This window comes from Diabrotica virgifera, chromosome 2 (assembly GCF_917563875.1).
Source record: "Diabrotica virgifera virgifera chromosome 2, PGI_DIABVI_V3a".
NCBI lineage: Eukaryota > Metazoa > Arthropoda > Insecta > Coleoptera > Chrysomelidae > Diabrotica > Diabrotica virgifera.
Genome location: NC_065444.1, coordinates 1,411,281 through 1,424,839, shown reverse-complemented (window position 1 = coordinate 1,424,839; position 13,559 = coordinate 1,411,281). Strand labels below are relative to the sequence as shown.

Genomic DNA, 13,559 nt, shown 5'->3' with positions numbered 1-13,559 from the left:
TTTTTAGCACAATATGACGTGTTCAAAAATAATTAAAAAATATTTTACTACTTTTTATTGCCATCCCGTCTTTGTGAAGACACACACACTACTTTTTATTATGTTCATTGGAAAAAATTCGCTTTTAAAAATTATAATGTAATAAGAATAGTGATTTTGTAAAAAAATTGTGTATTACTTTTTTATTATTTACCTTAGGAAGTAAGCCACACAACATACACTGAAAGTTTCAAAGTCTTCAGATTAAAAATTGCCTAAATACCAAAATATGTAAATGTCAAAATATGTCAAAAAACATGGAACAGATCTGTCAGAAGTCAGAATTTTTATTTTATGGTTATGTTTACGCTTGCCCGCAAACATTAAACAAAAAATTATATTATGTTGGATTAGTACAAAAATTTATTTTATCTCTTTATATTTGAACTTTATTATTATTTTAGGTTATAAACCATGATAGTCCTTAAACCAGAATGGGTAAACCATGACCGTAAGTTGTTTATAACTTTGTTAAAAAAATGCTGATTCAAGGGTTTTATTGTTTTAGAAGACCAACCGATTTTTTCAATTGATATACAACCAAACGGAGGTAGGTTTGCCACCGGGGGACAAGGTGGATCTGGAGGAAAGATCGTTATATGGAATATAGGACCTGTATTAAGCGAGGATGAAGAAATTAATCCAAAAATACCAAAGATGCTTTGCCAAATGGACAATCATTTGGGTAAGTATTTAGTTAACCCTTCAGCGAACGAGCGAGGCCTGTCGGACCTCACTCATATGAAAGTACAACATAAACTTAGTTATTTTTTATTGATAGGTACCATTGAAACTATATATCGCACCCCGACTTCAATAGTGCCATAACCCTAAAAAATGGAAAATCTGTTTTTAGCCTAACACCTACCTTTAGGCGTTGCCTTCATTGTGGAATAATGTCATATAATTTAGTTATTTTAGAATCTGCATAGTGCCTGTGTCATTATTACCATTTTCGGTTTTGGCACTTTTAGCAGTAGTAAGACAGCTTGCATGACTGTGGATGAGTGATAAGTACGGTTCTTTTTTACATATTGTACTAATATGCGATACGCATTTGTTATATTACTGAAGTAAACCCCGTGTTAATGCCATAACCTATGATAAGGTAGGTTGATATGCCCTAATCCTCTAATTTAGAATATGGCTGCCTTAGCAATAGTCCCTCATCATATTTTAAGGGTGAAGTGACCAGTTTTAATTGTGGAACAGGTTAAAAATTTTTAACGGTCAGACCACGAAAACGGCACATTTATTTTGTCTGACAGAACAGACTTAAACTGTCCGAACAGAGATTAAACTCTCATGCAAAAATCAGACTGCTATTTATCACCTGTCATAATTCCTGTCATTTGACATTTTCTACATGTTCCACTCATTAAAACGCCCATTTGGTGATAAATAGCAGTCTGATTTTTGCATGAGAGTTTAATCTCTGTTCTGAGAGTTTAAGCATGTTCTGTCAGACAAAATAAATGTGCCGTTTTCGTGGTCTGACCGTTCCAAATTTTTAACCTGTTCCACAATTAAAACTTCCCTTGTTCCAGTATTCCCATATATCAAAGTTTGTCCTACTAGACACACTTAAGCTATTAACAAATTTTCAGCTTGCTATTAATCAACTTTTTTTTCATACGTGGCGTCAAATACCACACTGTGGATCCAGACCTATCTTGTTTTGCCTCCTGAAAAGTTTGCGATTTGAGTGTTATGGTAATGAAGTCAGGATGCAATACACTTTTCAACTCATAGAAAGATAATTTCTCTACAAATTTTGAAGAAAAAAATCAGATACATGGAACTTGAAATATATCGCCAATGGTCCTTGTATTTGCTTCAAATTATTGCTAACGATTCTTTTTACATTTTTAGCCTGTGTTAATATAGTTCGATGGAGTAACTCCGGTCATCTCCTAGCCTCTGGCTCTGATGATAAATTGGTGATGATTTGGAGATTGACAAATGAAGGAAGTTCAACCATCTTTGGCAGTGGCCAAATTAATGTAGAAACATGGAAATGTATACATACCCTTAATTCACATAATGGGGATGTTCTGGATCTTGCATGGGCTCCACATGATGGTTGGCTAGCATCAGCCAGTGTTGATAATACTCTTATTATTTGGAATGGACAGAAATTTCCCGAAAAAGTTGCTGTTTTAAAAAGCCACACTGGATTGGTTAAGGTATGTCTTGGTTTACCTTGTTTTTCCTATCTTGTCTATAAGATTATATCAAATCTTAATATTGCTGTCCCAAAAGAACAATGATGTAACAACAAATTTTTTGAATTCCTGGTTATTGCATCATTAACGACTAAAATACTGTGGGCAGTTAATACACAAACGTTACTATGTGCTAAGCCACTAGAGGGTAGTTGTGTCGTTATTGAAATATGCGCCCTTTTATAGTCAGGATTACCTTGGACTGGGATTTTTGTGCAACAATGACGTAAGAGTATTTTATGTATCATTTAATATCTTAACTGTATTTTACACCTTTCTTGAACTACTGCAGCGACACCCAGAGAGATATAATATAATAATACCTTGCCTTATTAATACAAGGCAAGGTGGATGGAAGAAGGGGGCCAGGTTGAAAAAGAATGTTGTGGCTTAGAAACTTGAGAGAATGGTTTAAAAGATCCCCTACATCATTTTTCCGAGCTACCATCAACAAAATTACTATAGCCAATTTGATAGCCAACACTCTATAATCGATCATGTGTTATAATAATATATTATACATAAATATTGTAAAGTATTACCCTTGTTAGTTTAGAGTCACTTAATATGCATTTGTTTAACTCGTAGATTGTGGAAAAGTCTAGTAGTTATATTTAATAAATATTTATTTATTTTGTATATCATTTATTATTATTATTCCTCCTATTTATATTTATTGATTTAATATATTTGACAGCAGTGTAAGATACCTGGGAAAGTGATGTAAGATCTTTTCCTTGCGCCCTTGTTTTGTTTTTATTCAATTGTTCTTCTTTAGCAATTATTCATCTTATCTATTTTCAGTACATTATTCTTATTTTAGTATTTTCCTTTCTTAGTCATCATCACTATCTACTTTAATCTACTGGTCTTTGACAGGCATGCAAATTGGCTGTATCCATCCTTGAGTGTCAAGTAGTCGTTCTCTTGCATATCTAGCTAGCCTAACTCCATTCAGTTTGCATCTGTCTATTCATACTTCTTTCTGTTATCAATTCACCCACTCTCATCCTTTCATCTTTTCATTTCCCCACATACTACTACTGCAAACTAGTATTTTGCCACATCAGCTTCTCCAATGAGCAGCTATTATTTTCATTTTTGTCATATTAGCTATACATTAGTTTTCTTTTTTCTACTTCTGTTGGAGTTTATCATTCTCTTTACTTTCACTCCAACAGAAGTTCTCTTTTTTTGTTACATTGGCACATCGACACATGAAGAAGAAGAGTTGAACTATTAATTTTTGTTCTTTATCCAGCATGACTGCTCTTAACAGTATTGCTGATCCAAATATTATAAATTAAATTTAATGTTGTGTTAGGTTTTTCCATGGTAAAGAAAAATTTTAAGACAAACAATAATGCAACTGTAGAAAGAGTTGAAAATAGGGGATTAGATTAAGATAATGAAATTTGAACCAATAAGGGTGAAAATCAAAGCCAGCGTTTTAAGGATAAATGTCATACTGATGCTCCTGTACGATTACTCTTCATTTAATCATCATTTTAAATACTTAAAAATCAGTTTTTTGCTCACCTGAACAATTTTGCAATTACAACAATGTTCTTCCAGGGCAGCAATATATATTTTTTCATATTTAATAAAGTATTCTACTTTTTTTTCATTCTATTATTTTCAATTAGGGTGTGACATGGGATCCAGTAGATAAATACATAGCCAGTCAATCTGATGATAAAACCCTGAGAATTTGGAGAACTTCAGATTGGACACAACAAGAAGTGATTAAAGAACCATTTACAGAATGTTCAGCCACAACTAGCGTGTTAAGACTCTCTTGGTCTCCTGATGGTCAGTATTTAGTGTCAGCCCATGCTATGAATGGTGGAGGACCTACAGCGCAAATCGTAGAAAGAGAGGGGTGGAAACATGATAAAGATTTTGTTGGACACAGGAAAGCTGTCACTTGTGTGGTATGTGTATTTTACTTATAACTAATTTATCATGCTTCTTTTCTTCTTGACTGGGTTTACAACTCTGGATGAGTCTTCACCACATCCACTATAGCCCTCCATCTTCTACTATATTGCCCTTCCATTTTCCATTATTGTATCCCAATCCTATTATCTTCTACCTAGGCTTCAACATCATCCTTCCATCTTTTTTGGAACAGTCTACTTGAATTTCTACCGTCGGGTCTCTCAGAAAATACTATCTTTAACTAATCTCACCTCATGACCTGCCTATCTTGATATATCTGACGATGTTTTCAGTACCATACAGAGTCACCAATTCTGCATTACTCCTGTCAGTTCATCACTTTGAGGGCCAAATATCGTTCTGAGAACCTTCCTTTCAAATACTAGCAGCTTATTTATTTCCTGCTGATGTATAGCCCATGTTCCACTTCCATCTTATATGTCTGACAATGTTTTCAGTACCATACAGAGTCACTAATTCAGCATTTCAGTGCCTTCTCCACTCTTCTGTCAATTCGTCTCTTTGAAGGCCAAATATCATTCTGAGAACCTGCTTTTCAAATACCAGCAGCTTATTTATTTGCCACTGATGTTAGTCCATGTTTCACTTCCATATGTAATAACAGGGCGAATAATTGACATGTACCGGGTGTCCCAATAAGAATGGCTCTCGGCTATATCTCAGGAACTGTTTATAGTACAGCTTTGAGAAAAAAAATATTTATAACAAAAATGGCCTCGGGAAAAGCCTGGAAATTATTTCCATAATTGTAGGTCCACCGCTAGAGGGCGTAATTGAATATCAAAAATTAAAAAATCAAAATTTTACAAAATTTACCTAATGAAGGGGCACTGGAAATCCAATCATCGTATTCTTCATAAAATTCTGTGCATATTTGATTTCACAAGTTTAAGTCTACCTTTTCAAATAAGAGGTGGGGGTGAGTGGGAACCTTCTTATGAAAAAATGCTGTAAGTCTGGTTCTGCTAAATCGAATTTGGCATACTTGGTCTCGTGAAAACAGCTCTTTTTCGTCAATGTAAGTGTCTTATTTTCGAAATAGCCTAATAAGTAATATGCAAGCTAGGAGGCGTTATTTAATTATTTTCGGAAATCTATTTTTCTTTGAAGAATATTAAATACAAGTATGCATTTTTAATCCTGTATTACAAAATTGGACCAAATTAGCAACATAATACCGAAAACCGCGTGTCGATACCTTTTTTCTATCTCGAGATATCTTAAGAAACGTGTAAATGTTGAACAACTGTTAAAGTCACCGGTAAACCAAGTTAAGGAAAAGTAGTGTGCTATGGAAAAAACAAAGAAACATTTTCCAGATGTAAACGTATATAATTAATTAAAACAACAATAAGACAAACAACACTATAAAATATAACAAAGAAATAAAAGCAACTACTTACTTAGTGACGACCTAAATGTTCAAATTGTTGCCCATCATTTTCGATGCAAGCATTTATTACTCTTTCAAGAGTAGATTGAACAGCAGTCTCAATTTCTGCTTTCGCAATACTTTGAATGGCGTTTCGTATTCTCTAGATTCTAGATCATGTTTTCTCGAGTAGTGGGCCTAGCGGCAAAAACAAGGTCTTTAATCCGTCCCCATAAATAAAAGTCTAAAACAGTTAAATCTGTTGCTATTCAATCTACTCTTGAGAGAGTAAATTCTTGCATCGAAAATGATGGGGAACAATTTGAACATTTAGGCAGTCACTAAGACTAAGTAAGTAGTTGCTTTTATTTCTTTGTTATATTTTATAGTGTTGTTTGTGTTAAGACACTTACATTGACGAAAAAGAGCTGTTTTCAACGAGACCAAGTATGCAAAATTCAATTTAGCAGAACCGGACTTACAGCCATTTTTTCATAAGAAGGTTCCCACTCACTCCACCTCTTATTTGCAAAGGTAGACTTAAACTCGTGAAATCAAATATGCGCAGAATTTTATGAAGAATTCGATGATTGGATTTCCAGTGCCCTTTCATTAGGTAAATTTTGTAAAATTTTGATTTTTTAATTTTTGATATTCAATTACGCCCTCTAGCGGTGGACCTACAATTATGAAAATAATTTCCAGGCTTTTCCCGAGGCAACTTTTGTTATAAATATTTTTTTCTCAAAGCAGTACTATAAACAGTTCCTGAGATATGGCCGAGAGCCATTCTTATTGGGACACCCGATACAGTCTTAATATAGATTTTCTTTTTAGCAGCTTAGATCTTAATAATGATGATAGGAAGTATAATGATCTATTCCCTGCAGCTATCGTTGCTGAGACCTCTTTTTTTTATCATGCAGCCTTATGTAAAACATTTTAATGAGTACTTATCTTTCAGAGGTTCAACTCCAACATTCTCCAAAAACAAGAAAAGAACAACTCTAAACCCACTCAATATTGTTGTTGTGCCATTGGATCAAGGGACAGATCTATCAGTGTTTGGTTAACTTCATTAAAAAGACCTCGTGTGGTCATAAAAGACTTATTTAATAATAGTGTATTAGATATGTCATGGAGTAGCAATGGACTCTATTTGATGGCATGCTCTTGGGATGGTTCTGTAGCATGTATTGTGTTTGGACATGCAGAAATTGGAACACCCTTGACTATGGATGAGAAGGTAAGAAAGAATTACTATTACTTATGCTTATGGCTGGTTTCACCAACAATGAATAGTAGTTTATTCAATGAATAGTTCGTATTAAGAATTATTTCTCTAATGAAATTATAGTTAAATCGGGGGTACCTCAAGGCTCCCACTTAGGACCTATCCTTTTTAATTTATTTATAAATGACATAAATAAATGTTTCAGTTTTACTCAATTTCTTGTATTTGCTGATGACCTTAAATTATTTCACATAATTACCTCTGATTTGGATTGCTACAATTTGCAATCAGATCTTAATGGTCTTGTGGAATGGTGCTCACTTAATGGTATGGACTTAAATGCAAACAAATGCCATGCTATAACTTTTACTCGACTAAGAAACTTTGAGAATAACTCTTACTATATATGGAACACTAGGTTACAATTAGTTGACTCAGTTATAGATCTGGGTGTTATTCTTGACACTAACTTGAATTTCAACCTACACATTAATAGCATGGTTTCTAAGTCATTAAAGATGCTTGGCTTTGTTAAAAGATGTAGCTATGACTTTACGACTGGTCGTTCTTTAAAACTCCTTTATTGTTCTTTGGTTAGACCACATTTAGATTATGCATCATGTGTTTGGTCACCTCAATATAATTGTCACATTAATAAAATCGAACAAGTTCAGTGTAAATTCTTAAGTTATTACGCTTATAAGATGCATCTCACTGGTCAAAGCTACGAGTCTTTACTGCAAATTATTCGACTTGACTCATTACAGAGTCGTCGTCAACATAAAGATCTTTGCTTCTTATATAACTTAATTCATGGTCATAAATTCTGTACCTCACTCTTACACATTATCTCCGCATATTGATTTCTTTATGAACAACTTTACTGCGTTTTCCACACAATTACATTTATATTTAACTTAATGTTCTAATTTCAAGACTGATTTGTCTATTACTATTATTGTCTTTGTTCTAAAATAAGTTGTATTTGTCAATTGCAAAATGTTTTAGATATTTAAATTTTTTACTTTATAGTATAGGACTAGCTCTCAATTGTTAAATGAGAGCAAGTAATTTTATTTTTTTGTTGTTGTTTATTATGTATTTACCAACTTTGTACCTACTAGTACTAGATCTTATTTTGAATTGTTTTTATAATTTGTGTGACATTTTAATTGTATCATGTACTAATGGACTTCGGTCCGTCAATAAATAATAAATAAATAAATAAAGTTATTCGACCAATAAAACTGACACACCTGCGTTTCACTAACGTCAAATAAGACTTATTTTATTTATTTATCACATAAATATTTACTCTTCCAATAAAATGACAAGTTCGTCAGTTTAACTTTACATGATCCAAATTGTGTTGAGATACAGTAAAAATATAATTGACTAATAAATTTTATTTGACTAATAACTATTCAACGATTTATTTGTTGTTGGTGAAACCAACTTTTAGTAAAGTAAAATTACATTTGTATTATCGGGAGATTTTTTATTTCCCTAAGGATTATAAAAATTTGTGTTTCAGAATGAATTATATGAAAAAATGTACCACAAATCATTTCAAAAAAGTTGGAATCGTAATTTTGGTACGTCCCAAATCATCGAAAACGCTGAACTGTTGGAAGCGCTCAAGGAAAAAATTAAACAGGATCAATCAAACATGTCGATAGAAGTTCAAGATCCCCCAACACCCGTTACCCCACAAAAAGAGATTCAGTTTGACTCGCCGAAGTTGAACCAAAGCATACTGGTTCCACAGAATAAGCAGTTGGAGACTAGGCTACCTTCAGGCAAGCGAAGAATCACACCTATGCTCCTGACAGCTGTGCAGGATACTAGCACCAGTTCAAGTGATAAGTAAGTTTTATTATTCTTCTTCTTCTTCATGTAAAATGTTCTTTTAAAACGGTGGTTATCATCATAGCTATCTTAATTTTATCCACTGCCACCATAAATAGCATGCTTGTATCAATACTATACCAATCTAACAAGTTCTAAAACCATGAGGTCCTTTTTCATCCTGCACTGTGTTTGCCTGCTATTTTCCCTTGCATAATATTTTGTAGCAACCTATATTATTTGGGACCTCTTATTACATTCCCGAAATACTCAGCAAGAAAAAGGAATTTCTGGGTAAGAAATATTACAAAAATTAAGGATGCTACTCGTCAAACAGTTAAACTGAAATGGAAATTTGCCGGTCATACTATTAGACAAAAAGACGAAAGATGGAATAAAATTATTACAGAGTGGAAACCATGGACATACAAACGAAAGAGAGGGAGACCACTGATGAGATGGGTAGATGACCTAAAACATCAAGCCGGCTCAAAATGGATGCACATGGCTCAAAATAGAGAAACATGGAAGAGCGAAGGAGAGCCCTATGTCCAATATTGGATGTTGCAAGGCTGATAGAGAGATAGACACTCTGATATTTTTCCGCTCTACAAAAACCGGTACCTATACATATATTTGTCCGTCTTGATTTCTGCCACAAAAAATAATTTCAATGTCAAATATAGTTGGTTTTGCTCTATTTACAAAAATTCTTGTAATGAATGTTTTAATGTACATATTTTATATTTTAGAGTGGATACAGTTGGAACCATTACACAAATGTCCTTCAGCAAATCGTCTCCAACGAAGAGTCAAATCGTTGTGGAGACTGTAAAATTGCAGGATATGGAAAAGATGCAGCTTCAAAATCATCAACAGCCACAGCCACAGAACCTCATGTCTTCATTGTAAGTATACAAAATATATGTTTATAAAAAGATGTCATTTATGGAACAACAGATTCAAAATTACAGTTTTTCTATTGTTTTATTGTTTTGAAATGTATTCAAACTTAGTTTTCTATTACTTAAAAGACATTTTTAAAATAAAACAATGTTAAACCCATTGAAATATGCTGATATAAGTTTACTATAAAAAAAATTTTCATTTCAAGGTTATTCACATACGCATACATAATCTCTGTCATGTTGCTGTTCCACTCTTTTGTTGGTCTGCCTCTTCTGTTTTTCCTATTAGCTTCCTACACTCTTTTCACTTGCCTGTTACTATTCACTTATGTTATATGACTGAACCATGCTAGTCATTTTAAGCCTACGTCTTATTTCTTCATTTTTTAGTCTGTTTGTCGTTGTCCCTATCGTTCTTCTGAAATATTTCATCTCTATTGCTAACCTATTATAACTACCGTCACTACTCTGGTGTTTTCTGTTTAAGATCCAGTTTTCTGCTCTGTATGTTAACATTGGCCTATATAGTATTTTTTCCTGTCCTGTAATTATTTTTCATTGGCACACTTAAGTTTCTCTACCTCAGTCTTTATATCTTCAACCATAGACTTCAAAATTGGTACTAACAGTAAACCTTCCTCACAATCCTCACAAAAATATTTTCATTTCCTAGTATCTGCTGCCAATTGACGACATTTTACTTCTGTAGCTGTTATACTGGCACACTTAATATGTAGAGCCCTCTTACATCCATCACACTTGAAAGAAGTCTTATTCTCTGCAGCATCTTTCTTGCATAACAAGCATTTGCCCATATTTGAATATTCAACAGAACTTCAACCATAAACCCTTTAATAAAGATAGTAAGTCACTTCACTGGTATATGGTAATTACTTATCTATCACTATCAATTTGTCCTAATGGCTTCAAGTTTTCGTTTAAAAAAGAAAAACTAAAGGTACAAACTTTGCATTGCAGTTATTGCAATTTACAAACAAACAAATTATTTTTTCAAAAAAGAAAGATGATCTTCAAGTTCCTTGTACTAATTCAGCTTATTTTGATATAACTTTGTTATAGCTTTATTAAAAATTAATTGTTGATATTTACTTGTAAAACAACAGTTTTTTAGGAGCAATTGCTAATTACATCCGTCGAGGTTGATTTCTCATTTTAAACCATTTTAATATTAACTTATTTAATTAACTTATTAATTTATTTAACCCATTTTAATAATTTTTTGTACTCGGGTAGCTCAGGCGGTAGTACGTCTGACTTCCACGCAGGTAGGCCGGGGTTCGAAATCCAGCTCCGGCAAAAACATCTAGACATTTTTATAATGTTTATAAGCCCCAGGTCGACTCAAACTGAGTAAAAATGAGTACATTGGGTAAAACCAGGGTTTTACCCAAGGTTTCAACCAGGCGGTTGAAGCGTAGCACTGGCCCTGTTACCTTCCTTGTATACCGTAGACCCTAGATATAGCAGACTATCCTGCTGTAATCCCAAAGCCGCGTTAGCGGTATAAAACGGAAGACTATTATTATTATTAAATTACATTTTCAGCCAAGGAAATAGAACTGTCAGCGAAATGGTAGCACAACCCCCTAGCATTCAAATAAATCAGTTGATGTGCTGTGAAGTACCTGGTGATGTGCCCATAGTTAAATTCATTAACATTTTGGATCCTCTAAAGTTAACTCCTGGAGTTGCTGCTACCAAAGAGTGCGGTGTCATCAAGTTACAGGTAAAGTTTGAATATTCTACTGTGTCATGAATTATATCTTTTAATTTATATTTCTTTAACTCTTTCACTGCTACATTTTGCTGAAAGACATGACCAGAAGCTCAGATCCTGTATATTTATATGTATATTGACAATGAAAGTGAGAATGTGCATGTGTCACGAATATGTGCCACTCGCACTGTCCGGAAACTTAGCCTGGCACTAATCCATGCCATACACAGTGAAGGGTTAAGAGATTTTTTACTTTTCAATAACCAGGAGATAAGAGTGCTCATCGGAAAAGCTAGATCCAGTTTCAACCGGAGGGGGGCCTTATTAAAAAATCACAATCTCTCTCTTGGTATAAAAATAAGAATTCTGCGATGCTACGTCTTTTCTGTACTTTTTTATGCTGTTGAATCGTGGACCTTGAACGAAAATACATGCAGAAGATTGAAAGCGTTTGAGATGTGACTATATCGGTGAATACTTAAGATGCCGTGGACTAGCTGAGTCACAAATGAGAAGGTTCTCATACTCTGGGCTAATTAGCAAAATTCATGGAAAAGTTATTTACCAGCAATTTTATTGCTGGAATCGAATTATAAGATCCTATATATTAATAATATAGGTATGCAAAGTCCGCAGATAGTGTGCTACTTTTTTTATAAACAAAATGGCGCCGACAAATCGTATTTTTTTCAATTATTGCTCTATAACTCCGAAGATTTTAACTTTACAACAAAAACACCCAAATAAAAATTCACCGCAATTAAATTCTGCATAGAGATATGTTTTTCCCGATTTGGTCCAACGAAAATTTTTCTCGGAAAATGCGGGTTTTCCCAACAAAATCTCTAATTTTCAAATAAAGTTTTAGGTAAGTAATTATTAATCATTAATTAAATACCTTAGTGACATCAAAGCTTTCTTGGTATAGATTGTAATTCCAGAAGCCGGTGAAAATTAAACGAATATTTTAGCAACAATTAAATTGTTAATTAACAATTTACGATCGCAATAATAACCAAAATAATCATGATACATTGATCAAACTTATAAAGATTATAAAGATGAGATGCTTATTTAATATCTGATCGACAAAATATAAATTTTTCGTTTTGTTTTTGCACAATCTTTAAATTTTGAAGAAAAAAATAGTTACAATACGCTGGTCTAATTAGTAAAGTACAAAGAAAGGTTATTTACCAGCAATTTTGGAATCGAATATTATAATCCTATATTATATATTAATAATATAGGTATGTTAAGTCCGCAGATAGTGTGCTACTTTTTTTATTAACAAAATGACGCCCCCAAATCGTGTTTTTTTTTTTCAATTATTGGTCTGTAACTCCGAAGATTTTAACTTTACACCAAAAACACTCAAGTAAAAATTCACCCCAATTTAATTCTACAGAGAGGCATGTTTTTCCCGATTTGCTCCGACGACAATTTTCCTCGGAAAATGTGGGTTTTCCCAACAATATCTCGAATTTTCAAATAAATTTTTTGGGTAAGTAATTATTTATCAATAATTAAATAACTTGCTGAAATAAAAGTTTTCTTGGTATAGATTATAACTGCAGAAGCCGGTGAAAATTAAACGAATATTTTAGCAACAATTCAATTGTTAATTATTAACAATTTACAGTCGCAATAGCAACTAAAATAATCATGAGACATTGATCAAACTTAGAAAGATTATAAAGATGTGATGCCTATTTAATATTTTGTCGACAAAATATAAATTTTTCATTTTTTGCATAATCTTTAAATGTTTAAAAATATAGTTATAAACAAATTAACATTTCTCAGAAATTGTTTATTATATTATAATTTTAAAAAATACTTAAAATGCGTATTTCAAAGGTCTTGAAAATGAATGCTTTAAAAAATTTTCCAACCATTTGCAAAAAGTTATGAAACAGCAAAGTAAACATAGGTACGATTACTCCTTTGTTTATAATTTGTTTTAATTGTTTCAAAGCTTAAAAGTGAGTTTATGGTACAAACTAATTACTCTAAAAAAATATCAAACATTAGTTCAATGGTTATATTTTATTCAAAGATTAAAAATGTTTTTTTAAAAAGTAGGCTTGATACAGCCTACTTTTTAAAAAACATTTTTAATCTTTGAATAAAATATAACCATTGAACTAATGTTTGATATTTTTTTAGAGTAATTGCTACAGAGCCGGAGCTAAAATGTTCACTCGAAGCGACTGTCACGCTTTAAACTCGC

At 32.8% G+C, this 13,559-nt stretch overlaps 1 protein-coding gene across 1 annotated transcript in view; it reads left to right on the top strand.

Annotated features, from left to right (window-relative positions):
* The first annotated feature begins 324 nt into the window (after positions 1-324).
* LOC114335428 (protein HIRA homolog) overlaps positions 325-13,559 on the top strand; it is a 33,029-nt gene continuing 19,794 nt past the window's right edge. The window contains exons 1-8 of the mRNA XM_028285667.2: positions 325-490; positions 548-724; positions 1,912-2,225; positions 3,911-4,198; positions 6,563-6,844; positions 8,367-8,698; positions 9,433-9,588; positions 11,155-11,335. Of these exons, the coding sequence (XP_028141468.1) occupies positions 454-490; positions 548-724; positions 1,912-2,225; positions 3,911-4,198; positions 6,563-6,844; positions 8,367-8,698; positions 9,433-9,588; positions 11,155-11,335 (1,767 nt within the window). The 5' untranslated portion in view covers positions 325-453. The remainder of the gene's footprint in view (positions 491-547; positions 725-1,911; positions 2,226-3,910; positions 4,199-6,562; positions 6,845-8,366; positions 8,699-9,432; positions 9,589-11,154; positions 11,336-13,559) is intronic.